The sequence below is a fragment of the Thamnophis sirtalis genome, unplaced genomic scaffold (assembly GCF_051295495.1).
Source record: "Thamnophis sirtalis isolate CommonGarterSnake01/CBP01778 unplaced genomic scaffold, rThaSir2_p1.2 scaffold_2, whole genome shotgun sequence".
NCBI classification, from domain to species: Eukaryota; Metazoa; Chordata; class Lepidosauria; order Squamata; family Natricidae; genus Thamnophis; species Thamnophis sirtalis.
Window position 1 is genome coordinate 165,269,169 of NW_028261382.1, and position 27,467 is coordinate 165,296,635.

General features: G+C 41.8%; 2 protein-coding genes across 3 annotated transcripts; one reads left to right on the top strand and one right to left on the bottom strand.

The window, feature by feature from the left end:
• Positions 1 to 4,795: 4,795 nt before the first annotated feature.
• On the top strand, positions 4,796 to 13,759 carry CUNH6orf62 (chromosome unknown C6orf62 homolog). The gene is made up of 5 exons (XM_014072350.2): positions 4,796 to 6,258; positions 6,804 to 6,980; positions 10,586 to 10,711; positions 11,787 to 11,921; positions 12,475 to 13,759. Exons 1-5 carry the CDS (start codon positions 6,130 to 6,132, stop codon positions 12,598 to 12,600), a joined length of 693 nt encoding a protein of 230 aa, XP_013927825.1. The 5' UTR covers positions 4,796 to 6,129; the 3' UTR covers positions 12,601 to 13,759.
• Positions 13,760 to 19,969: 6,210 nt separating this feature from the next.
• On the bottom strand, positions 19,970 to 27,445 carry ACOT13 (acyl-CoA thioesterase 13). Of its 2 annotated transcripts, XM_087707370.1 has the most exons (4): positions 27,385 to 27,445; positions 26,528 to 26,743; positions 25,592 to 25,776; positions 19,970 to 20,969 (listed from the first exon to the last, which is right to left on the bottom strand). In XM_087707370.1, exons 2-4 carry the CDS (start codon positions 26,609 to 26,611, stop codon positions 20,807 to 20,809), a joined length of 432 nt encoding a protein of 143 aa, XP_087563496.1. In that variant the 5' UTR covers positions 26,612 to 26,743; positions 27,385 to 27,445; the 3' UTR covers positions 19,970 to 20,806. The 2 variants fall into 2 exon arrangements, with proteins under 2 accessions (XP_087563496.1, XP_013927802.2); XM_014072327.2 differs by lacking the exon at positions 27,385 to 27,445 and having other exon boundaries at positions 26,528 to 27,201.
• Between the last annotated feature and the right edge of the window lie 22 nt (positions 27,446 to 27,467).

Below are 27,467 nucleotides of genomic sequence, written 5' to 3' on the forward strand. Positions count from 1 at the left end.
GCGACGAAAACATCGCGCTGTGATCGATAAATGTAAAAATAAAGCGAAAACCTTACCCTAACCCCCCCAAACCTAACCCTAAACCTAACCCTAAACCTAACCCTTAACCTAAGCCTAAATATAACCCTAAACCTAACCCTTAACCTAACGCTAAACCTAACACTAACCTTTAACCTAACGCTAAATGTAACCCTAACGCTCTAAACCTAAACCTAACCCTTAACCTAACCCTAACCCTAACCCTAACCCTAACCCTAACCCTTACCTTTATGTGAATCGGCTTGCTTTAATTTTATTTTTATTTCAATTTTTAATTTTTTTCGTCGCGCTGTGATGATGTCAAATGCGTGCTTTTGTCGAGCGCGTTTTTGTGGACCGCGGTTTTGACGGGTCACGAGTGCCATTGCTATTTTACTAGGCTGCGAGAGGCGTTTAGTAGTGATCCTAATACTGGTGGGAGCAGGGGAGAAGCAGTGTGATATACATCGATCGCACATTCCGGATTAAAGTCGGGCAGCCAGAACTGATATACATAAACGTGGACAACTATATACATGACGTCTAAGAGTTTCCCGCATGTTCTTTATGACACACTTAGGGTGCTTCAATTGTCTCGCTCACTCTCTTTTCCACCCTCCCGTCGACAAATGCCGTCTCGGAAGCGCACCGTGCAACCTTGAATTATCCCGGCTCGACAGGGCCTTTGCGCATTTTAAACAGCGGCGCAGCTTCCGATGTGATGTCCGGAGAAGCGAAAAGGCCTCTCGTGAAGGTGTCTGAGCCACTGAGTTGGGCTACTAAAGGGCATCGCTAGAGCCGGGGCTGAAGCAAGGATTGCAATAGCTGCTTCTCAATTGTTGAATTGGAGAGCTGGAACCGGGTTCTTCTCAGATGAAAGGCAAAGTCGTCTTTTGCATGGCAAATGTTGCTTTGCGCGGCAATTTCACGCGGCAGGAGTTCTGGGAGGCTTTGGCTGCAGCTCTTAAAGGCGCCTGTTGGGAATTTTGTGCCAGTTTGATCGGATCTCTGGACCCTGAACCATGCAAGCTTATCGTTTAATTAAACATGTCAGGTTTTGACGAGTCTCCGCATGTTCCACTTTTTGAAGGGAAACGAAAATAAGGTAGGTAGTTAGGAGAACTGTCCCAAAGGTGCTTTCTTTTCCAAAAGGCAACTGGACCGTGGCATGTCAAAACCGCGGTCCACTAAAGCGCGCCCGATTAAAGCGCGTACGTGACGTCATCAGCAGCGCGACAAGAAAGAAAAAGGGCACTTTAAAAAGCGCTTTTAAAGCAAGCCGATTCACATAAAGGTAAGGGTTTAGGGTTAGGGTTAGGTTTAGGGTTACGTTAAGGGTTAGGTTTAGGGTTAGGTTTAGGGTTAGGTTAAGGGTTAGGTTTAGCGTTAGGTTTAGCGTTAGGTTAAGGGTTAGGTTTAGGGTTAGGTTAAGGGTTAGGCTTAGGGTTAGGTTTAGGGTTAGGTTTGGGGGGGGGTTAGGTTTAGATTTACGTGTTAATTTTAAGTTTCCCGCTCACAGCGTGCTGTTTTCGTCGCACTGTGATGACGTCACGTACGCGCTTTCGTCGAGCGCGCTTTAGTCTACCGCGGTTTTGTGGTGGAACCAACTGGACTTTCTTGGTTTTTTTCTTCTTTGAAAACGTTTCTCTTCTCAACCAAGAAGCTTCTTCAGTTCTAAATAACAAGCAGGGAAGAGAAGGATTTATATTATTTGAAGTCCTCTGAGCTGTTAGCACTTAAATCTTTCTGTTCCCCATCCCTCAATTTAAAACCGTAGAAGTTTCTTGGATGAGAAGTGAATCGTTTTCAAAGGGGGGACGACCAGGAAGTCCAGCTGCCTTTTGGAACAAGCACCTTGGGGACAATTGTGACCTGGATGATTGGGAATCTCCATAGACAGGAAAACTGACTTTTCAGCAAAGACTTCTCAGTTGATTTTTCTCAGTTGCACAACATTTTTATTTCATTTTCCCAGTCATTAATTCAAACTTCCACTGGGTGGCTGCTTTGGCCGGTCCGCTTTGTGTTTACACAGTGTGTTTTATCCTATCTGTCACTGCCTTTGTGCCAGAACATAAACTCTTTGGCACCAAATAAATTACAATTACGGCTACAGTAGTTAAGGGTGGCTGTTTTTTGAAATAAACTTCTGCATTAGGCCAAGAAGGTTAAGGAAGGAACTGACTTAATTTCTGTCATCTGCTAGTTGTTCTTTTTTTTCACACACAGGAGAACAGACAAAATAATTTAGACAGTTCATCATTGGAAATGACATTGGGAGTTAAGTTAACCATGACCATATCTGGATATTATATATTGATTGGAGGCCACCAGGGGACTCCAGGACTGTGAAGTTGAAAAAAACAATGGGAGAAAATAGGGGTTCTACCACAAAACCGCGGACGACAAAATCGCGCTCGACGAAAGCGCGTACGTGACGTCATCACAGCGCAACGAAAACATCGCGCTGTGATCGATAAATGTAAAAATAAAGCGAAAACCTTACCCTAACCCTCCCAAACCTAACCCTAAACCTAACCCTAAATCTAACCCTAAACCTAACCCTTAACCTAACGCTAAACCTAACGCTAACCCTTAACCTAACGCTAAACGTAACCCTAACGCTCTAAACCTAACCCTAACCCTTAACCTAACCCTAAACCTAACCCTAAACCTAACCCTAAACCTAACCCTTACCTTTATGTGAATCGGCTTGCTTTAATTTTATTTTTATTTCAATTTTTAATTTTTTTCGTCGCGCTGTGATGACGTCAAATGCGCGCTTTCGTCGAGCGCGCTTTTGTGGACCGCGGTTTTGACGGGTCACGGAAAATAGGAAATCCCATTCCATATGCTGCCAGAAATTAGAACAGAATTAAACTTGAAGACTTTCCTTCTATTTTATCTGCATTAGGCCAGGTGAGAAAACTCACCTAAAGGTGACCCTTTTGAGTCCAGATGCTACAGAGGTTCAGGTTAAACAAGATATCCATATAACTAACATGGATAACATGAGCTCCCTCTCTCTTCATTTTAAAATGCCTGAATTTCTTAGCTGGGGCGGGATGCTGGTCTGCCTTTAACACAGTTAAATGTGAGAGAGATGTAAACAAGCCTTTCTCATTCAGATTAATATCCTTGTGTAGTTCATGATACAAAGCATTAGTCCTTACAGGTAATAGATACGAGGGGAAAGTTTGACCGGACTTTGCTACATGTAAAAGATCCCAATACACACACACACCCCCAAAAAAATCTTGCAACAATAAACTAATTGACAGTAAACAGCAAATGAAAAACTGCAGCTGTAAACCGTCAACTAGAGCAGTGTTTCTCAACCTTGGAGACTTTAAGTCCTGTGGACTTCAACTCCCAGAATCCCCCAGCCAGCAGAGCTGGCTGGGGGATTCTGGGAGTTGAAGTCCACAGGACTTAAAGTCACCAAGGTTGAGAAACACTGAACTAGAGAAACGGACAGATAAGCCAATATTCTCAACTGTGTATTTAAAAAGATAAAACTCTCCATGATTGCTGATAAAGTTGGGACTCAAATGTTCTTGGGGATCGGTTGAGTAAATGTCACCATCGTTTTATTTGAATCCAGGTCTCTGGATTTATACGAACTCTGAACTATTAACTAACTCGCTTGACGGGCTTTGTACGCGCGACCCACAATTAGCCCGTGATGCGAACTCGGTCTCTGGGTAACGCCAAGCAGGCACCGCCTGTGCGCAAGTCTAAGTTTACAGTGCCAGAAACCTCGCTGTGTTCATTGGGGCGTACTTATCGGCGGCGGCGGCGGGGGGGGGGTGTTTAAGACTGCAGCCTGAAACGCCTGCAACCGCGCAGAGGACGCAGCCCGCTGTATTTTGCCTGACACGCGGGCAGCCCACCGGTTTGTCATCCCCTGCGAATCCCGACCCCTATCGGGCTTTCCAAACTCTCTCTTCCCCCCGCTTTTCTTCTGTCCTCCCCCGCGTGCTTGCCGAGTGGCACGGTCCTCCGCAGAGCGCCTGCGCCGCGGCTTGAAAGGCGGAGCCGATCCGTGTGACTCAGGCGAGGAGGAAAGGCGGCGGCTGCCATTTTGAGGGGTTATTTTTTTCGCTCCGACTGACGCTTCCTCGTCGCCTCCGGCTTCCTCCGGACCGAGGATCTCCTTCGCGGGCTATTCCTTCGCCTGAGAGGGGACAGGAGGGGGGGCTTCGCTCGCTCTCTTGCCTCCTGCCCTTTCCGCTGCCGGAGCCTCGTAGCGCAGGGTCTGCCCGGCCCAGCCTGCCTTCGCCTTCGCTACTTCCTCCTCCTCCTCCTCCCTCTCCTCCTCCTCCTCCTCCGCCGTCCTTCGCCGCCGCCACCATTTGCGCTCCCCCGGCGGCTCCGGGGCGCCGAGCTTAGGCTATGGGGACCAGGCTGCTGGGGCTGAGCAGCGGCAGTGCGGGCGGCCCGGTCGTCGTGAACAGCGCAGAGGGGATGGGGGAGCTCGGCGGCTTCTTGGTGGCTTTATCTTGACATGGCTCCTACCCGTGCTGCTAGCAGCGCCGCCGACACCACCACAGCCTCCACTGCTCCGCCCGCGCCCGCCGGCTGCGGATAGCGAGCCCAGGCCAGGCCGTCCTCTCCGCTCCGCGCTCTCTCGCCGCCTGCGCCTCCCGCCGAGGTGACAAAAATTAAAAAAAAAGAGAGAAATTAACTTTTTTTTTGTTTCTATGAGGGAAAGTTGAAAGAGGTGGAGGAGATTTGGCTTATTTTATTTTAATTTTTTTTAAAGTCGAACTCCTGTCCGAACCAATTACGAAAGGGACGGGCGGGGTAATCTCCCCCCCCCAATCCCCCCTTTTTTAAATGATTTGATTCGACTCAAAAGCCCCAACGGCTATTTTTGCTTCTCTTAATATTTTTTTTCTCTCTCTCTCCCCCTTTTGCAATTGAGAACTTCTGGCCTCCCTCCTCCGTGCTTTCCCCTTTTTCAAAAGGAGGAAAATTGGAGCCAACTGAATGCGAGAAAAAGTCCCCGGGACTGTGGGTTGAGTCCCCTTCCCTCCCCCTTGCGCTGAGCACAGGCCCTTCTCTTCCTCCTCAGGTCGGTTAAAGGGAGAGAGAGGGAGGAAACAACGCCGAGGAGGCGACATCGCACCAGCCATGCCCAGCCCCAACTAAACAAGTGGCCGTTGCGGCGGCGGCGGTGGCGGAGAAAGGAGGATAGTTGATGGGGGATAGACAGCAATTGGAGTATGTAGGTCTCTTCCCCTGCCGAGGGGACTGCTAGATAGCCTGGAGATCTTTAGGCCGGCTACTCCCTTTTTGGCTCCCCTTTTAAGCTTTGATTGATGGCCACCATGATCCCCGTTTTCTCTAACACAGGCGGCCTCGGGGCGACGACCGGGTGCCTGATTGTGAGCGTGATGAAGTTAGAAATGACTCTGCTGTTTTCCAAACTTCTTGCTCTTCGGCAAACCAGCACTGTGTTGTCTGCTGTTGATGATTTTGTTAGTAGGGAAACGTCTTGCCTCCCGGGACATCCACTCCTCTTCTGCACTCCTTCCTTTGCTTTTTCCCAAGTCTAATCATCAGTGAAAATTAAGCAGGCAGTATAGCAATAGCAGCAATCTTGGTAATAATAATCGGCAGAGTCATGAACCTGGGTGTGTTAGAGTACTGTCTTTAATTTCAGGTTTTTTTGTTTGGGTTTTTTGGGGGGAGCTTGGGGCAAAGAAACAACACCCAAATGGATTGGGTCCATCCCCTTTATTCCTTTTTTTTATGCATATAAATTGTGATAAGATTTTTCTCCTGTTCTTGCCCCTTTATTCCTGTGGTTTAAACTGTATATCAGTGTATTTTCTTCAAAAAAAAAATCTTTTTTGGGTAATATGTGCAAACCCTTTGTCCAGTAATGGTTGGACAACTACTTACTTTGTTTTATGACCCCTCTAGTAAGACAGTCTTGTAAAACAATTGCCTGAGGTGCACTTTTGGGGTTTGCCTCTGTTTTATTGATTCAGTGGTATAAGCAGGAATAAAATGACTTGTTTCTGTTGCACTTGAGTCTTATGAAAAAAGGGCCCACAGTTTAGTGACAGTTTCCAAAGGCTTTTGTACCATCTGTATTATAAAATGGGGGACCCAAACTCCCGGAAGAAACAAGCTCTGAACAGACTTCGGGCTCAGCTTAAAAAGAAAAAAGAATCTCTAGCTGACCAGTTTGATTTCAAGATGTATATTGCCTTTGTATTCAAAGACAAGGTAATCTTATTTCTGTTTATTATTTCAGCATATAAAATACATAATGATCTCGAAGGTTTTTTAGAATTAAAAAAATGGAGAATATATATTAAAGGCATAAGCTTTTCTTGGCATAAAAAATAGACTGTTTATTGAATACATTTCTTAATGCACATAACCACTAAGTACCATAACTTAATGGTACTATTGTAAAGTTCCATTGTGTTTGTTAGTAAAAATTACAGATGTTCAAGTGTGGAAGGATAATTCTAAATATTTTATATTGTATGGGGTTTGTATGTATGGTACATGAGAGGAATATAGGCACCCAAAACTGAATTTAACCCCCTACCCCAGCAAATTGTGCCTTTCAGCCAAAATCCACTTAAAGACTCTGATTTTAATATTAGTATCTTTCATTGAATTAAGAGATGAATTTTTGCTTTGCACACATCCTTTTAAAAGTAAGGTTTGAACTTCCTGATAATTAACTTTCCTAAATTTTATATTTGAACTTCAACATTTATTTCTTAGTAACAAATGTTTCTTAATTTTCTTTTCTTTAGAGAAAAAAGTCAGCACTCTTTGAAGTGTCTGAAGTGATACCAGTTATGACCAATAATTATGAAGAAAATATCCTGAAAGGTGTGCGAGATTCCAGTTATTCCTTGGAAAGTTCCATTGAGCTTCTTCAAAAGGACATTGTACAGTTACATGCACCACGCTATCAGTCTATGCGCAGGGTAAAATTATTTTTTTCTTCTATTTTCGACAGTCAAATGTTTTTCTTACAGTCCTTGCTCCAGCTGTGCTTTTGGATCAAAGATTCATGGTCAAGTACAATTTTAAAAGCAGATGGTACTGGTTTTACTAAGAGAAATACTTCTACAAGGAGTTTCCTTCTTTTCTATTACACCTTTAATATTAATATTCAGTATGTCTTTACTGATATGGAATTTATTATGTTACCTAGTAGAACTTACTGTATTTCTTTTAAAAGCTTTGGATATATAAAAAGACATGCAATTTTTTGAGATTATGCTCATGAAGAATATTTTATAGTAGAATATATCTATGGTTTGTCCCTAGTTTTAATTTTCCAAGCCTCACCTACCATACTTTGTTTTATAAGATATAATTGCAATAAGGTAAAATCATCCTATTAAAATATATTATTGAATATTAATATTATTAAATATTAATAATTCAAAAGTATATATCTTAATCAGCTGCTTTGTCTTTAATTTCTCCAAAATTATCTTGTACAATATTCTGAGTTCTTATTTATGAATAGATTGTGATCAAATGAAGGACCCTGCCATGATGTGACAGCAGTATCATGTAAAAATTGTGATTTACCTATTTATGTCAGCATCAGATCACAAGTATTTAATTGCAGTTGGGTGATAATGTCACAGCATATATTTCCATTTTGGCCTCATCAGTTTTTTCTGTTGCCCCTGGATTCTCCAAATGGAAGTGAGGGAGATTATTCTCACAGGGTATCCTTGAGTTATAACCATTATGGAGCACGCCCATCATGGTTGTAACTTGTGACAGTCATAAAATGGTTTGGTCATGTAACCAATCTGATTTTATGACACTTTTTGCAGCAGTGAACATCAGGCCGTAAATTTGGATTTGGATTTTGGATTTATTTATTTATAGGCCGCCCTTTTCCCTGAGGGGACTCAGGGCGGCTTACAATCAAAAAGGAAGGGGAGTGTAGGACAATACAAAAAAAAAGAAATGTGCACAAAGTAAATTAGACAATAAAACTCAACATTCACTCAGCATTCGGGCGGGGCGAAATAAGATTATCCCCAGGCCTGACGGGTTAGCCAGTTCTTGAGGGCTGTGCGGAAGGCCTGGACGGTGGTGAGGGTACGAATCTCCACGGGGAGATTGTTCCATAGTGTCGGAGCCGCAACAGAGAAGGCTCTCCTCCGAGTAGTCGCCAGTCGGCACTGACTGGCGGATGGAATACGGAGGAGGCCAACTATGCGATCTGATGGAACGCAGGGAGGTAATTGGCAGAAGGCGGTCTCTCAAATAGCCAGATCCACTACCATGGAGCGCTTTATAGGTGGTGAGTAGGACCTTGAAGTGCACCCGGAGACCAACAGGTAGCCAGTGCAGCTCACGGAGGATCGGTGTTATGTGGGCGAACCGTGGTGCGCCCACGATCACTCGCGCGGCCGCATTCTGAACTAGCTGAAGTCTTCGGATGCTCTTCAAGGGCAGCCCCATGTAGAGCACATTACAGTATTCCAGCCTAGAGATCACAAGGGCTCGAGTGACTGTTGTGAGGGCCTCCCGATTCAGGTAGGGCCGCAACTGGCGCACCAGGCGAACCTGGGCAAATGCCCCCCTGGTCACAGCTGAGAGATGGTGGTCAAAAGTTAGCTGTGAATCCAGGAGGACTCCCAAGTTGCGGGCCCTTTCTGAGGGGTTTAAATTTTGTCCCCCCAGCCTGAGTGATGGTATGGTGGTCAAATTTTTGGGAGGGAAACACAACAGCCACTCGGTCTTGTCTGGGTTGAGTACCAGCTTGTTCGCTCTCATCCAGTCTTTAACGTCTTCCAGTCCCCGGTTCATCACGTCCACCGCTTCATTGAGTTGGCACGGGGCGGACATTTACAACTGTGTATCGTCCGCATATTGGTGAGATTTTATCCCGTGCCTTCGGATGATCTCGCCCAGCGGTTTCATGTAAATGTTAAATAGTAGGGGGGATAGGACCGACCCCTGCGGCACCCCATAGGTTAGGGGCCTCAGGGACGATCTCTGCCCCCCCACTAACACCGACTGCGACCTGTCCGAGAGATAGGAGGAGAACCACTGCAAGACAGTGCCGCCCACCCCTATCTCCCGCAGTCGTCGCAGAAGGATACCATGGTCGATGGTATCGAAAGCCGCTGAGAGGTCCAGGAGAACTAGGATGGAGGCATGGCCTCCATCCCTAGCTCTCCAGAGATCATCAGTCAATGCGACCAAAGCGGTTTCTGTGCTGTAACCGGGTCTGAAGCCAGACTGGAAGGGGTCAAGATAGTTAGCTTCCTCCAAGGTACGCTGAAGCTGGAGAGCCACCACCTTCTCAACAACCTTCCCTACAAAGGGAAGGTTGGAGACTGGACGATAGTTATTAAGAACAGCTGGATCCAGAGACGGCTTCTTCAGGAGGGTAAAGCAAATGCCACGCTCATAAAGCAGACCTATGGTTTGCTATGGGGGTCACATGACTGCAGGATACTGCAAACGTACATGCAACTCTGTTACCAAGAGCTTAAAGTGTGGTCACATGACCATGGGGTGCGGGGACTGTTGGAACTTTGAATCCAGGTCATAGGTACTTCCAAGTAGACCCTTTGGAACTTCAAATGCTCACTAGACAATTAGGTATAAGTTGAGGGGTACCTATATTGTGTCCTTTTTCTTCAGCTTTTCTGTGCTCCTTTGGAGAATTTTTCAGTCAAAAATTTCTTTAAAAATTTACAGAGGAGGAGAATCTATAGAAATCATCTTCATTAGCAGGAGATACCTGTAAAAACATTACTCACAAGATGCTCTCCAAAGCAGGAGGTTACTGCTTATTCAAGATCTAAACCAAATAGATTAGTCCTGACAGAAAAAACCTATGACTTAAATTCTATAAATTATATATACTGGATTTTATTAAAATAGCAAATATTAATACTAAAAATTGTTTGAACAAGAGAATACTATAGTTTCAAGCTGAATTGTAGGTGATGACTAAGTTTGATGCTTAAGTTTGGGTAATTTTGTACAGAAATTCTCTTTTAAAATTTCCATGCTTGGATTTAACAGTTGGATGGGGTACAGGTAGTCCTCGACTTAGGACCACAATTGAGGCCAAATTTATGTTAAGTGAGACAGTGTGTTTTACCTCATTTTGCAACCTTTCTTGCCATAGTTGTTAAGTGAATCACTGTAATTGGTAAGTTTGTAACCTGGTTGTTAAGTGAATCTTGCTTCCTTGCAAAAGGTGATCACATGTCCTTGAGATACAGCAACAATCATGAGTCAATTGGGGTTTACAAAGGTCATAACTGAAAAATTGTCATAAGTCACTTTTATCAGTGCTGTTGTAACTTTGAATGATAACTGAATGAATTGTTGTAAGTCAGGTGTACCTGTATATGTGGGCTGTATTTTAAATTTGAAAGAGGTTTGAGATGGCTTACATTTGGAAAAAATGTACTATTTAGAATAAAAAAATCTTAATACTGTATGTGTATAAATTAATTACATGTACAATTTGTTATTACTGATTAATACATCTTTGCATGCTATATTGGATACTATAAAATAATTTTTATCTCTTCAGGATGTGATTGGCTGTACGCAGGAGATGGACTTCATACTTTGGCCTCGGAATGATATTGAGAAGATAGTCTGTCTTCTGTTTTCTAGATGGAAGGGATCAGATGATGAGCCCTTTAGGCCTGTTCAGGTATGACATATGAAGATACAACTCAAGTAACCACTGCCTTTTAATGCTGATCAGATACGACTTTTGGATTTTTGAAGCTGCAATTTGCAATCTTGTGCCTTTATGTTACTTTGAATAAGACTTCCATGTGCTCAAATAAGCCTGGACAATAATTGGCTATTATGGGGTTTGTGATGCAAAATAGATAGAAAGCAGTAGTTGTCTACCTGAGTTAGTGTTGATTACAGCACAAAATGTGTAATTATGAGTATGCATGCAAACGGATCTAGATGACATTGGTAGTTGTGATATATTGAAGGTTTAAGTCATAAGGCATTTTGCCATTTTAAAAATATTGCTTTATTTTTTGAATCACTCTCCTAGTTCAATAAGCTTATTTTATTTTGATTAACACTGTATAACAAATAATGCACAAATTGGTTGTGAGGGCCCCAGTAGTTATTGGCACACTGGGTGCCATACCCAAAAAAATGTGAACAGCACTTAGAAACTATGCATATTGACAAATTTTCCATCTGGATTACAAAAGACTACAATGCTTGGATCTGCACATATGCCAATACATTACGACATCCTAGGTACTTGGGGAAAATCTGATGCATATGAAGGCCAGTATGAGCTAAAGAACTGGCAGCTGTAATTTCACACCCAAAAGTTCTAATATGATTTAACAATAGAAAAAAAAATAGTTTTCCCAATTGCTAAATTTGTTAAACTTATATAGAATAATAGCTTATAAATTGGAATAGGGGAGGCAAAAGAATTCAGACTCCAGAATTTAGTATTATTGGATTCAAAAATAATTTCATTTGCCCATAATTCAGTTGGTGGATCTTAGAAGGCGACCCATGTTCCTTCCTTCTTTTTTGTTCCCCTCTGGGTTTAATTACTTTGTAATTCTTTTCTCTTGCCATGGATTTGTTTGTTTTTAAGTCGTTTTTTTTTTTTTAAACCGTTGTAGGCCACCCAGAGTTACTGGGTATCAGAGAGCATGTAATAGTTCAAAAAAACATCTATAAGACTGCTTTTTTAATTTTTAATTAAAATATTTTTTGTCGTTGAATATTTTGAATAGGCCAGGTTTGAATTTCATCATGGTGACTATGAAAAACAGTTTCTGCATGTACTGAGCCGAAAGGACAAGACTGGAATTGTTATCAACAACCCTAACCAGTCAGTGTTTCTTTTCATTGACAGACAGCACTTGCAGGTAAACTTCTTCCAGTATACAATAGTTGCTTCATTTATTATTTAGCAGTTGTCATGACAGAACATTGAATCTAGATGGATAATATGGTGTATATAACACACATTAAACATAATATTAGGTATAACAGATTAGCTGTTTTTGTGTGTTTTGGTAGTGTAACGAACATTCAAACAGGCAGCACCCTTTTAAATTATAGAATTGAAAAATATAGATTCGATGCACACAAGCAAATATATGTCTGTCTGTGTGCATCAATAGTGTTTTTTGTTTCCCTAGTACTGAGTCTTTACTGAACTTTTAAAGTATAACTTAATCTAGCCTTGGGAAAAGCATTTTCTCTGAGAGAAAAAGTAAAGTATAGAAATCTGATAAAGTTGCATATCCAGTAAAAAATATATATTATAAAGTGACAGATTTTTAGTTTTTGTTCCTCTATGCTTCCTTTCAAGTTCCTAAATATTTCTGAAAAGACAAACTGGGAGAAATTTAAAGCTTTTTTCCCATGCATAAAGAAACCCCTATCCTTGGTTCTGAAATTATCTATTTTTTACAGACTCCAAAAAACAAAGCAACAATCTTCAAGTTATGCAGCATCTGCCTGTATCTGCCACAGGAGCAACTCACCCACTGGGCGGTTGGTACTATAGAGGATCACCTCCGCCCATACATGCCAGAATAGGGTTCTGGCCAGCAAAATGGGGAAAATCACAGATTGCAGGAGTGTAGTTTCCACTTTCCTCGCCATTTATTCTTTCGGAATAGAAGAAAATGGACACATGCTCAGAACACTATCCATCGTGAACCTTGATCATCCTGGATTATTTTCTGTTATCATTTGTATCTCAGAACTTTTTTTTAAGATGTTTTCTGCATGGACTTTATGAAAGAGAATGCTCTGCATATTTCTGCATTGCATGAGCATCTTACCAAAATGTGAAATGAAGGGACTGTTACACACTGAAAGAAATGTTATCTGAGAGCACAAAGCGATCATTTATGGTGGTATGTCCATTTGTGCTGGTCATGTCCCCTGTTTCAGTATTCATAGGGTGAAAAGTGAATGTAAGGGTGTAAAAGCCTTCTAAGCGTTGCTTTTAACATGATTGTATCAGAGCTGTGTCAGACTCATTCTGATGATAAGTTCTCTGGCTTGCTACAGTAGATGGCTTACTATGGGAAAGAAATCGTTTAAGGAAGAAAAGCATCTCATTCATTGTAGGCATTAATTGCCTCTCATATTTTACTTGGCCATGTTTGAGTTTACTAGCATTCTCATTTTTTGGATCTCTTTCCCCAGTTTGCTGTATAACTAAATGTAGAGTGTTCTGTTAAGTTGAGTACATTTTACAGACCTGGGGTCTGAAGTAGCCTAAAGCAGCTACATTAAAAATAGCAGCTGCAGAAACAATGTTGGCAGAGGATTGCTTTTTCCCCCCTGAGAGTTGACTTGTAAAATGGCTGGTGAACTGAGTAGGAAATACTGGTTTCCAAAACATTTCTGACATGGAAAACCCTCTGAGGTTCGGTGGGGTGGGGTGGGGTTGGGGGAGGAATAAGATCAAAAGCATTTGTGGATTTAATTGTAAAATATTGTTTGGAGTGTCAAAGTTGGTTTTGACAGAACATATTTTGTTTAAGATTGTGCAATGAACATAAGAAAGACTACTGTATAGTTTTGGCAAAGAACACTTTGCTTATGGGTTGAATAATTTTACTGAAGTAAATCTGTATAAGCCAACTCCCTTTGGGTAAATCTAGTGCTTATCTGTTTAAAATTTGTATTTAGCTTTTGTTTGGAATTGGAACAAATGAAAATAAACAAATTAGTTGAACATTTATCTGCTCTATTAAGTTATGAAGTCCATGCTAGTTGTAAGGTATGCAGGCACTAAATTAATACCGCAAAACAATCCATGACAGTATTAACTGAGAACGTAATGTAATTCTAGAATGTTGAATTGGAATTGGACCAATACAGATTCAGTGAATCTCACTGGCTCATTTGGACAGTCACTTTGTAATTAGTTCAACCTAATTATCTAGTGATAATTATTAATATACATTTGGAGGAGAATATGCTATATATGCATATGTGTAAATGTGTGTGAAGAGGATGCTAAACCAGGAAACTGGCATTTCTTGGGAACAGTATCTATTTTTAATCTTTTTTTCTATTCAACTCAGGATTACTTGCTAATTAAAATAGCAATTTATTAAAAGGATTATGCAAAGGGAAACATTTTTATATTTACTTCATTATGATAAAGTACATATAATGTTGTTTTACAGGATTTTACTGAAAAGGGTTAACAGAAATGACATTCTCCCTGCTCCTAACTTGATGGGAAAAAATTGTATCTTCAAAATCAGCCAGATGAAATAGTATTAACTATTGATTTACAGAGACCCCACATATAACAGAATACATGACATGAATAACATTGAATATTTAAAAGGAATGGGAGTAGCCATAACATGAACACTTAAAAAAAAACAGACCCTATTATCCTTGAACCCATTGAAATACATGTAAAGTGTGAACCATACAGGAAAATTAAGATCCTGTCTCAATAGCTCATTAAATTGAAATTCTCTTCAGTACCTACTCGTAGCAATTGCTAAATTTATTCTTAAAATTCAGTCCTAGCAGAGTCCTTAGCGCAGTTCATAACTTCCTCCGTTTGGGTTTTTTATGCTCTGTAGCAATAAAGATTCTTTGTTGGTCTTGAAACCATCTCTGGAATCTTAAGAATTGTAGTTGGTATTATGGCACTCTGCATTCATTAATTTGGTTTGTTTTACATTATGAAGGAAGAGAAATTTATGTAGAATACATAATAAAATTTAAGGGTTTTTTTAAGGATACAGAAACGTAAATTAAAAATTAGGATAACATGCTTGATGTTATAGAATGTTCTCACATTACTTTTTCTGTTACAAATTAGCTTGAACCAATTAAGTCCATGCAATACTTGTATAAAAGGTTGTCGGTTTGATCTTATTCCTAAACATATAGAACTTAAGGGCATCTACACTTTTTGTAAATGTGTGACATAAATATACATACTTTAACATTTGAAGAAGTCTTTAACCCTAACATACATGAAAAATTCAATGTAATTATTTACTTGATTTGTATAAGTGGTCCTTGCTTTATGACTGGTCGCTTACCAACCATTCTAAGTTACGACACCCCAAAAAAAGGGACTTCCAACTTGGCCCTGAAGTTATGACAGTTACCTCCCCTGCAGCCATCTAACTGTACTTTGGGCAATTGGCAACATGGTTGCATTTGTGGCCATTTACAATTCCCTGTAGTCACATTAACATGTTTTACAATGGTTTTGCCGAAGCCAACTATAGAGAACAGTGGATTTGCTTAATATTTAATGACTGACATTTGTTTTACTATCAAAGCATTTCCTTAATGACCACTGTAAAAAAGGTTGCAAAATGGGGTCAGTCATGCAAGAGACCCATTTTACTACCAATACTACTGACAACCATGTGTAGGTTCCATTAGGGGTCATCACTCGACTATCTGTACAGCTACTCATCTGGTGTGATTAGGTGGCCAACAACATATAACATGACAGCTTATTAAACCTAGAAAAATGTAATGGCATTTAGACTTACATACCGCTTCACAGTGCTCTATAGTCCTCTCTAAGCTGTTTACAGAATCAGCATATTACACCTGTGTCATTTTACCAACCTCAGAAGTATGGAAGGCTGAGTCAAACTTGAGCCGGACAGGATCGAACTGCTGGCAGCCGGCAATCAGCAGAAGTATCCTGCAATACTGCATTCTAACCACTGGCCCACCACAGCTCATAAAAACCAATCTATGGTAAATCACAACCCCCACCATATAGGTTCCTAGAAAACATCCAATCTCCATCCATTTCTTCAAATCCTTCTGAAAAGCTGGTAAGTTTGGACTCAATCTAACTTTGGAACTGGTGGAATAGGTATGGTGTGCCAAAGCACAGGTGCTGCAACCCCAAAAGCCAATTTTCTGATTCCATAGATGACGTTTTTCAATCAATGGAACCTGCAGTGTGCCTGCTGTTTCAACCTGCACAGCCAAGTAGATGCGGTCAGAGAGGTGGTCCTTCAAATAATCCAGTCCCCAAAGTATGGGTGTCTTTGTAGGTGATCAGCAGCAACCCAAATTGCATCTGAAAGCACCCTAGGAGCCAATGGAACTTGGACAACTGAGGTATTAACATTGGGGGGGGGAGGCTCCAAAGTGCAGCTGTTTTGTTGCATTCTGGACCAGCTACAGGTTCTGGATGTTCTTCAAGAACAGCCCCGTGTAGAGCTCATTACAGGAATCCATTTGGGACATTACCAGGATATGAATAAGTCATTCTAATTGAGGAAAAGGTGCAACTGGCACATGTAACAAAGGTGTGTAAAATGACTTCCATCCATAATTGTTACTGGCTCTTTAAACAGGAGCCCATAAGTTAAACCCCAAAATTGCACAGTGGTTCTGTTTGAGGGAGTGCTACTCTGTCTAGATCCGAAGATGGAAAATGACCCGAGACAGGAAATCCTAAAATCCATTCAGACTCTCACCACCTCCAGATACTGAGACAGCATTCAGATAGTCCAGCTGGGGTGGAGATGTAAAGCTGGATGTCATATACAGGTAGTCCTCAACTTACGACCACAATTGAGTCGAAACTTTCTGTTAAGTGAGATTTTTGTTCAGTTTTGCACCATTTTATGACCTTTCTTGCCACAGTTATTAAGTGAATCACTGCTGCAACCCAGTTGTTAAGTGAATCTGGCTCCCCCATTGAGGTTGCACAAGGTGATCTCACAACCTTGAGACACAGCAACTCGTAAGTATGAACCAGTTGCTAAGCACTTGAATTTTGATCGCATGATCATGCAGAGGCTACAAAGGTTGTAACTGTGAAAAATGGCTACAAGGCACTTTTTCAGTGCCACTGTAACTTTGAACGGTCATTAAATGAATTGTTGCAAGTTGAGGGCTATCTGTACCTCACTTTCTGCTGTTGAATGGGCAACATCATCATGCGGATGTTAAACAGGAGAAAAGTATCTAGCTACGAGGGACCTCCCCACAACTTAATTAGACAATGGAATTCTGGCACAGAAATATTTTTTTAAAAATACATTATTTTAATCACTGGTCTTCGTAAGAGGGAAAAAATAATTTAGGTTCCCCTCTTTCTCCAAGAGCAAAGGAGCCAATGTTATGCTGGCCGAATACGGAGTATGGACTTTAAATGTCCTTTCTCCTGTAACTCCAAATCTATTCCAAAGGGTAGACTCCTTGGAAAAGATTTGAAGGGGGCTATCTTGTCTGCTATCAATGCCCATTCAGACACAATGCATTTGTTTCAACTTTGGGATTTTTACATATTTCATCTTTGTAATGATGCTTCCCCAACCAGTTATTTTCTACCTTTCTGCAATTCCGTTCCCTTTGTTGTTCGACATGCTGCCTTCATTTTAACAACTTGATTGGCTTCCCCATAGGATCTCTTGTATTGTTTCCCCTCCTGCTCAGAATGAAGACGGGGGAATAACCACAGAAGTCAAAACTGGAAGCAATCAAGTAGTTGTTTAAATTGAAAACAGCCCACTCAGGCAATTCCAGTTCCAGAAGATGTTTAACAAGCATGATAGCTTCGCTGTAGGGAGCACTAAGGAGCTATTTCATCCCCTGCTATTTTACTCTTATGGCTTTATAAACACTTTGCACAAACTAGGTCAAAAAGTTGCAGTGTAAGGACAGATGATTGTTGTAGAATATTGTAGAAGAGTTGTGTTAGTCAATGGCGATAAAAAAATATATCAGCAAAGTGGTGGTACTTTTTCAGGCCAATCTGAGCTGTAGCTCACAAAAGCTAATGCCTTTTAATAAAGTTTGATAGTCTAAAATGTACTATAAGGTTCCTGATGTTTGGGTTGTAGAATAATATTCTTTCATTCAGTGGTGGGTTTCTAATTTTTTTTACTACTGGTTCACTCGTGAACGCATGCACTTAAGCGCGACAATTCTGCAGAAGCATCCAGGCAGGTGGGTGGAGCCTCCCACCGCCGCTACTACCGGTTCACCTGATCCAGGCCGAACCAGGAGCAACCCACCTCTGTTTTCATTCCATCCAGATCTATTACAGTCACCGTCTATCCAATCCGGGTAGACTTCACTAAGGCAGGCATCAAATCTCTGAATAAGCTGTAATGCTGCTGCTGCTGTTGGAAAATGGAGAGGTACTAAAAGTCTAAAAGTGCAATAGGCAAATACTGCAATTTGCTGAAAACCACAAGAGGCATATTTATCTTTGAATCAAGCATATTCACAACCAATGAAGAAGTCTTGGGATGCGTCAGAATGTAGGAGAGTTGGGCGCTCAAAGGACCTAAAGACATGACACAATAAGAGAGTACCCCATGGAGGTGGCTACTGGACTAATTAGCTGCTCACTCCCCCCCAAACCGCTGCTTCCTGCTTCCTACCACCTATCTTTTAAAATTCATATCATTGTATTTTCCTTGTTTCTTTTCCTTGTTTTGCTATTGTTATGTTTACATTTTTAAAATTACTTTTCGTGTGCCGAAGGCATGTGTACGTGCGTGACAGCATGTATGTGCGGGATCACATCCATAATGCAATGTGCCCGCGATAACCACACACACACATACCCCGTGCATGTGTATGTGACCCCCCATGCCCCATTTTGGGCCTTGCATGCCTCCCTGAAGCCTCCTGGGACCAACAATGCCCCATGGGGTCACCTCCCACCCCCACACATGCATGCGCATCTCCTGCATATGTGGCAGAGACCCGAAAATCAGCTGCACGGTGAGAGGCACGCACACATATGCGGTGGAGCTGAACTGGGGCGACAGCTCCGTGCCCACAGAGAGGGCTCTGTGTGCCCCCTGCGGGATGCGTGCTTTAGGTTCACCATCACGGACCTATAGCCTTGAGGTTTCCCAGTGTTGTACCATCCAGTTAATAAGTTGACTCTATTTAGCTTTTTTTCAAGATAAGCCAAAGGTTGTTAAGTTCTGCCACCTGCAGTGAATAGCCACTCTTGGCTGCAATAAAACAGTGAACTCAAGCAAAATCACTAGGGAGAAGCCAAGCAATGTTTCTTCCTTTTAGAAATCTTTCCAGAGATCATCACAGTTGTGGGATCATGAGCAATGGAAAGGGTTCCACCACAAATCCGCGAAGCCCTTCTGCGCGGAGACATAAGCGCGAAGACTAAATCACGCCGTTCTAAGCGCTAGGGAAAAACGCGACCCTACTGCGATGACATAATCGCGGAGGGCAAAATCGCGCATTCCCAAGCACTCAGTACCCTAAACCTAACCCTAAACCTAACCCTAAACCTAAAACAAACCCCTAAACCTAACCCTAAAACAAACCCCTAAACCTAATCCTAACGCTTACCTTAATTGAAGTCGGCTTTCTGCCGCGGCGCCGTTTTAAAGCGCCCTTCTGTTGCCGCGCTGTTGTCGCAGCGGTGATGACGTCGCGGCTTTAGTGCCGCGATTTTATTGCCACGCTTTTGACCAGCGCGGTTTTGTCGTGCCACGATGGAAAGAGCCATTCAACGTCTGACATATAATGAGCCAAGCATCACAAAAGAATAGAGCACTCAGAAATCCCACAGGCACAAAATCACAAGGGACAAGCCATTATTATTATTACTACAATTACTATTACTATTATTATTATTAGTATTAATATTATATCTATTAACCACCCATCTTATCCCAAGGTAACTCATACGCTAGCCTGTGCTTTCTTCTTCCACCACTTAGGCTTTTTCTGCACTCATCTACCTTCAGTGCAGCTGATTCTGGGATAGTTTTTAAATAAAAAAAGTGTAGGAAAACAAGAGATAAAATCTACTTGCTGGTGTTGTGGTAGGCATAGCAGAAATGATTTTACACTGAAATTAAAATTTTTCTAAATCAAAATGTTACTGAATAGCAGCATCCACTCAATACTTTTTAACAAGACAAATTCCTTTGGAAAGAATACTGCCATGTAAAAGACTTTGGACTTTCACCTTGTTTTATTAGGTGGGCACTCAATTCATCACTGGATTAAAAAAAAAACGTTCAGGTGAACCCTGTGGCTTAAAGGCACAATACAAAAGGCAGCTGGAGCTCCTGCAAACATAATGGGTTGAATCCCACATTACTTTTTTGAAAACCCTCCTTGTAGCTCCTAGCATTGCTTTTTATGCTCTTCCCAAAGATTCCCTGAGTGTGTTGTTCCACCCAGAGCTGCAGGGGAAGAATTACATCTGGGAAAAACAGCTTCTCTTCTTGATTCAATCCAGTGCTTAGAACAATGTTTCCCAAGCTCAGCAACCTGCAGCTGTGTGGACTTCAACTCCTACAATTCCCCAGCCAGCCAAGCTTAAAAGTTGCTGAAGTTGAGAAAGAGCGGCTTAGAAGCTGTCATCATGTGTCCCTCCCACAACTGAAACTCAAAAGGAACTTTGAGTTTCAGGAGAAAAACCTTCTGTTTTCTCTGATCTTTTCTTCAGTGCTTCAAGGTTCACACTTAATATTAACTCCACTGTACTATTTTTCCTAGCAGGAGAAACAATTTATTACAGGTATGTTCTGTTAACAAATAAAAGTTAGACCTTATCCATCCACCCTAAACATGTTTGTACATAGATATAAATACATGTACAGGCACTTGTGTACATTTGTACACCAACAAATCTGATCTTGGGCCAACAATTCAACTTAAACAACAGATTTCAACATTGCAATATTATTTCATTACCCAATGGCTGCACTTCAATTTTTGAAATTGGCTGTGGTACACTCCTCCATCCTGCATTCTTCTCGGGATTTTATCTTATTTTTTATGGCTGGTATCCCAAATGCTTGGTGTGCCTCCCTTGAGCTATCAATCTTCCTGTGATCTTATCTGTTAAATTCACGTTGGCAAAACCCAGTGATTTTCCTTGCTTCAGAACCTCAGCAGTGATCAGGATTTCTTCTCCAATCTTAGCCGATGACATGTACCTAGAATACAGAAGAAAGGGGAAAAAATATTTGTTATATGTACAGTGAAAGGCATTGTGTACTATGGTCTTTCTTCCCTCCATCCATACAACTGTCCTCGAAACATTCTGAGGCAGAGCAATAGAAGAAAGAGACTGAACTTCCTGTCTAAGCAACTTTTTGATTGTTTAATAAAAGCCAAAAAGGACTTCTGAATAAATTGTTGGATATCTTTTGTAGCTGCTTAGCCAAGATATTCAGAGAGGGACCCAATCCATCGTTTTTAGTCATGCTTATCCAACACAGTTTTGGGGAGAGCAGAATGATAGATGCTACCCTAAATTTCTTTTTTTTTTTTTTCATTTTTTTTTTAAATTTTCTCTTTTTTTTTTTTCTATCTCAATTTTTATTTATTTCATTTTCATTTTCATTTTATACAATCACTTATATACTGTACGTAACAAGAAAAACAAAAAGAAAAAAAAAAGAAAAGAAAAAACCCCAACATAACACTTCAATCCCCCATACACCCTCTCTTCTCCCCCTCCAACTTCCATTTCACCCCTCCAACATTCCCCTCTTCTACTTCCCTTCCCCCTCAGACATCTCCCCCTCCCTCCATCTCACCCTCCTTACATTCCCTCTCACTCCCTCTTTACTTCTCCCTCCTCTTTCCCTCTTCTCCTCGCTTTGGTGTATCCATCAGTTTTTTTTTTTTTTTTAAATAAAAGAGAAAAAGAAAAAAAAAGGAAAACGAGCCGCAGTATACAAGTGAATTCTTATTGTTCTAAGAATTGAAACTGTAATTCCACCCTCCCCCCTCCCCCCTATAATCCCCCCTCCCTAACCCCCTTACGGCTTCGCAGGTCCCATACCCGGCATAATTCTTTAACAAGCATTTGAGTATAATAAGGCCAGCTAACTTTAAACTTAAAAAAAGAAAAGAAAAGAAAAGCCAAAAAAAAAAAAGGGAATAATAAAAAATAAAGAAGAAAAAAAAAACCACACACACACCCAAAAAGAAAGGAGAAACAGAGAAGGGTCAATAAACCCACTATGTTAACACAGCTTCCCATTATCTGTAAATCTTAAACAATGTAATTCATTCCAAATTTCGATTATTTTACTACTTGCAGGGTTTCAAACTATATTAGAGCCAGGTAAGTTGATCAATTAGGATTCCCCAACTAAAAGTCTCATTGCTTTATCTATCTATTCAAACCGTTAATTTATCTCTTTTTTATCCGAATATCCAAACCTTTCTATAAAACCATTAAACTCAAGAACTTCTTTCATTTTTCATTTCCAACACCTCCCTTTCTATCCTTACCCACCTCCACATGTAAAATTTTTTTTTACCTTCCACCCTGCCTTTATCCATGTCCATATATATATTTTATCCGCGTCCATTGCTCCTCCCATATTTACTCCACTTTCCTGAAGACTCTCCGATCAATCTTTCTTGACCTTATATTGAAATAGGAACTCAAACAAACATCTGCTTGCATTCTAGCCCCAAGTAGTCTAATTAAGCTTTCGCTACCCTTCCCTCTCCCACACGCCTCCCAACTCCGTTCGTCCCAGACCACAACTCAAAAAGATCGCAATCTCCGCTCTCCTCGCCTAGGAAAATAATTCATGCACAATTTGAGTTAGAGTTCAGACAAGTCTTATATACAATATGTGTCCACAATCAGCAACGCTTCTTTCAGTCTCCATGTCTCATCATCAATATACCACTTTTCCATTTTATCCCAGACGGGAATCATAAAGCTTTAAGAACATCGCTTAGTCTTTATCCTTTAGTCTTCTGCCCTTCCGGAAGAGGAAAGCAACACCCTCCGCCTTGTAGCCGCGTGTCTCGCTGTTTGTCTTCTCCTTCTCCTTGTCTCTCTCCAGGTCCGGATGAATCAGGAAGTCCCGCCTTCAGGGTCTCGTAGTAAAATTCTCGGGCTTCACAGACAGAATTGATGCGGTGTTTTTGGTTGCCAAATGTAACTGTAATACCAGCTGGGACTTCCCATTTGTATGGAATCTGAGAATTTCTGAGTTCTTCGGTTAAGAAAGCGTACTCTCTCCTTGTTCTTAATATTTGAGATGGTAGTTCTTTGAAAACAATCAAGTCCTGTCCATCAATTCTCAACCTCTTTCCGTAAAGCCTCTGTATTATCTCATTTCTGGATTCCCTTGTGGTAAAGTATATAATTATGTCCCTCGGAAGCTGTCGCTGTTTTGCTACCCACGAATTCTAGCGGTAAATTCTTTGAATCTGCCAATCAAAGTTAAATCCCGGACTTCCCACCAAGCGGCTGAAAGCCTCAAAGAAAATCTGTTTCAAATTCTCCTGTTGGTTTTCACGCAGTCCTCTAACTCTTATAGCAAAGGCAGTCTTATTATAATTTATCATGACAAGTTGTCTTTGAGCAGTTTCAATTTCCTGTTGTAAGGTTTCAATTTTGGATATCAAATTAAGGTTAGTTTCTTCCAAAAGTTCCAATTTATCCTCCGTTTCAGCAATATAATCTGTCATGACTGTCATTACTCCGATCATATCCTCCTTTGCCTGAGCAATTTTAGCATCAAATTGATCACATAAATCCGATATCAATTGATTAATTTCCTGTCTGAAATCATTAAGCGTTTTGAGAAGAAATTCTTGTGTTAGCAAATCTCCCGTGGAGGGTGTAGGAGACAAGGGTAGCGGCTTCATAGCAGTTTTTGGAGATATGTTATTAGGGAAGCGCTTCTGTTTAGATTTGGGAGCCATTCCAGAGTAAAAATAAAAGACAAGCAATCAAGCGAGCCAAAAATCAAAGTCTCTGCTCCCCTCAGTTAATCTTTTAGCAATTAGTACGGAGAAGCCTTCAGGAAGGTAGGGCTGACTAAGTACGTCACATCAAACACAAAAGCTACGAGATCGCCATCTTGTGACGCAGCTAAAAAAGAAAGGGAGCCTTTTGCAAAGTTGAAGCTGGTATTTTGAATAGTAATGGAAGAAATTCCTCAGGAATGGTCCCCGCCCGGATTAACATTTAAATAGCTTAGCTTTGTCCTGGGGGGGGGGCAATCTGCCTAGGGCTGCAAAAAAGGCAGCGCGGAAAACTGGCCGGAGTAAAGGCTCAGCTAATGTTGAACCTCTTCTCCATTCACAGCAAAAAAAAGCTATGAATTACAAAGAGATCCTAACGACTGACCTTCTCCCTGCCCCTTTCTGCCAGAAAGGGGAGATATCTATAGATCTTATAAGATATACGAACCAGAGTCCTGACAGGAGCTTCGTTGAGCTCCCGACGGCGGCAGGCTCCACCCCCCGAAGCCCGCTACCCTAAATTTCTTAATTCCATTTATATATGGAATTGCATATATAAAAACCTTTCTGTATGACATGTACATTAAAACAGAATGCATTGAAAAGATGTTGCTCAGAGTGACAGGTTTGAAGACTTTGAATCGTAAGCTGTTAATTGGAGCTTGGAGAAGCCTGCAGACTTGTTGTTGTTGTTTTTGTTGTTTTATTTATTTATAGGCCGCCCTTTTCCCTGAGGGGACTCAGGGCGGCTTACAATCAAAAAGGAAGGGGAGTGTAGGACAATACGAAAAAAGAAATGTGCACAAAGTAAATTAGACAATAAAACTCAACATTCACTCAGCATTCGGGAGGGGCGAAATAAGATTATCCCCAGGCCTGACGGGTTAGCCAGTTCTTGAGGGCTGTGCGGAAGGCCTGGACGGTGGTGAGGGTACGAATCTTCACGGGGAGATTGTTCCATAGTGACTTAAGAGTAAAGTGTATATGTTGCATCCAGAGATCACAACCCGCCCTCTCCCTCTGTGCCTTTGATCCGCGGTGCCAAAGCAGCTTCCTGGCGAACGTTCCATTCACCGAATGTTCAAGACCCCTTTTCGAATCACCTGCCCGCCTCTTCGCACCTCCGCGTTCTGTCCAATCTCCCATTTTTTTTCTTTTAACAACCCTGTAATCCCTTGCATCGGGGTGGAGTCAGGGTGACTGAACAGAGCTGAGCGTTTACTGGCTGGATGCCCTTCCTGACGCCTACGTGGAGCTCACAGCAGATAATTTTCCCTTTGCACCCAGAGCGAGAAATCTCTGCTCTACCTAGAATTGAACTCATAGCCTCCTGGTTGTGAGGCAAGAGGCTCACCTCTAGGCCACCACGCCACTCACCTCATCCAATCTCCAATATGATCGGGAAAAGGTTCTACCTGAACTTGCAGTGCTACTATATGTAAATATGGAATAGTGATTTAGACAGTACAATAATCTCTGACTGATATAAGGCAGATGTCTCTGCTATCAGTTCTTGTTTCACTTCTTACATAGTAATAGTACAATACAAAATAAAGCTAAAATAATGGCTCAGGTTCTTCAAAATAAAAGCATGAATGTTTCACTACCTTTTAGAACTTCTGAAGAATCTGGATACAGAAGTCTAGTTTTCCAAAAAGTATTTAAGCAGTTAAGTTTTAGAAATGTACACAGCTTGTAGTATCTCAGCATTGGACTAGCCTGATGCTTTCTTGGAATTAACACAAGTTGGATTTGCCCTATTCAGTGCAGAAAATGAAGGCTCAAATAAAAACAAACAAGCATGGGAATAAACTTGACCAATTTTGATACCCACGTAATATTCATGTCCACACTAACACCAGGCGCTCCTCTTTCCGTGTACAATAATGCAGCTGTTGACACAATGTCTACTAAAGTCGCTGTCAGGCCCCCATGGAGAGTCCCTCCTCTGTTTGTGTGCTGCTCTTCAACTTTCATTTCACAGACCACTTTCCCAGGGTTTGCAGAGACAACCTTCACCTGGGTGGAGAAGAGAAACAGAAATCTAGTTCCATAATGTCCCCGTGGAAAAAGAAAAGGAAAAAAAAATAAAGACAAAAGAAATATTTTTTTCTATTTTTCCCCCCACCTTCTATGTTTTCCGTTTGCATTGCTTTACCATCTTAATTGTAATATTTCATAAAATTGTCATTTTAAACATTTCCCCCTAGCTCAGAAGGTCTCAGCGGACCCAGTGGCTTTTAACACATCATAATTGCTATTGGCTAATAAGGCAGTGGTCTCCAACCTTGGCAACTTTAAGACTTGTGGACTTCAACTCCCAGAGTTCCTCAGCCAGCTTTGTTTTGCTGGCTGAGGAACTCTGGGAGTTGAAGTCCACAAGTCTTAAAGTTGTCAAGGTTGGAGACCACTGGGCTAAGATATTTGTAAGTTGTGTCACAGGTTATCTGGGTGACCCTTCTGTTTTCCCCTCGCCCTCCCGTCTGAACTTAAATTCTTTATCAGCCCAGCCGACTTTACTGTGTCTGAAGAAGCGAGTTCCAGTTTACAGACGCTTAAAAATGCCTTTTTTATAAAACGTGTCAGTCTGAAAAGCGCTTTACCAGCCTCCTTGATTTTGAGCTAGCACAGAAAATCAACGCGGCTCTCTCGAGATACTCCCAACGACCTTGGAAAAAATATGCAGCAGGCCGCGATTTGCAGCGATCGCTGCAAACCGTTCAAGGTCATCCCGGGAAAAAATCAGCGTACGGAACTAACACCTCGTTACCTTATTCGCCACCCGATCGAAGCAGGGCGACTCCAACATAGCTTTCATCACCTCGCGAAGAGTTTGAAGGGTGAGATGAGTCATGGCCACAAACGGGGGAAATCCTTTCAGGGGAAAAGAGGGCTAGCCGGGTCGCTGCTTCCTCCAAAGAGGCTGTTCCGAGTGGCTTCAAATTTCGGCGGCACCAGGAAGCTCAGCAGCGCCACCTGAGAAAACCTACGCCCGGTTTGCCCCCACCCCCAAAAACGAACAAATGATTGGCACAGGCAGAATCGAACCCGCGCCCTCCCTCCGCGCCTTTGATCCGCGGCGCCAAAGCAGCTTCCCGGCGAACGTTCTGATTTAGTCATGCTTATCCAACACAGTTTTGGGGAGAGCAGAATGATAGAGGCCACCCTAAAATGTCTTAATTCCATTTATATATGGAATTGCATATATAAAAACCTTTCTGTATGACATTAAAACAGAATGCTCAGAGTGACAGGTTTGAAGACTTTGAATTGTAAGCTGTTAATATATAACAGGCAGCTTGGAGAATCCTGCAGACTTAAGAGTAAAGCGTATATGTTGCATCCAGAGATCACAATTGCATATATAAAAACCTTTCTGTATGACATGTACATTAAAACAGAAAGCCTTGAAAAGATGCTGCTCAGAGTGACAGGTTTGAAGACTTTCGTAAGCTGTTAATATATAACAGACAGCTTGGAGAAGCTGCAGACTTAAGAGTAAATGTATATGTTGCATCCAGAGATCGCAACCCGCCCTCTCCCCCCGCGCCTTTGATCCGCGGTGCCAAAGCAGCTTCCCGGCGAACGTTCCATTCACCGAACGTTCAAGCCCCCGTTTCGAATCACCTGCCCGCCTCTTCGCACCTCCGCGTTCCGTCGGCTTCCCCGCGCCACGCTCGGAAAACACAGGAAACTCCGAGGCGCAGGTT

Bases quoted from the DNA above. Each gene is read 5' to 3' on its own strand.
- CUNH6orf62 (XM_014072350.2), top strand. From the start codon at position 6,130: ATGGGGGACCCAAACTCCCGGAAGAAACAAGCTCTGAACAGACTTCGG. The intron at 10,712-11,786 runs GTATGACATATG...TATTTTGAATAG, and splicing joins AGCCCTTTAGGCCTGTTCAG to GCCAGGTTTGAATTTCATCA. The intron at 11,922-12,474 runs GTAAACTTCTTC...TATTTTTTACAG, and splicing joins TTGACAGACAGCACTTGCAG to ACTCCAAAAAACAAAGCAAC.
- ACOT13 (XM_087707370.1), bottom strand. From the start codon at position 26,611: ATGACTCATCTCACCCTTCAAACTCTTCGCGAGGTGATGAAAGCTATG. The intron at 25,777-26,527 runs GTAACGAGGTGT...TTCTCCACCCAG, and splicing joins TCGATCGGGTGGCGAATAAG to GTGAAGGTTGTCTCTGCAAA. The intron at 20,970-25,591 runs GTGGGTATCAAA...TCTGTATTCTAG, and splicing joins AGTGTGGACATGAATATTAC to GTACATGTCATCGGCTAAGA.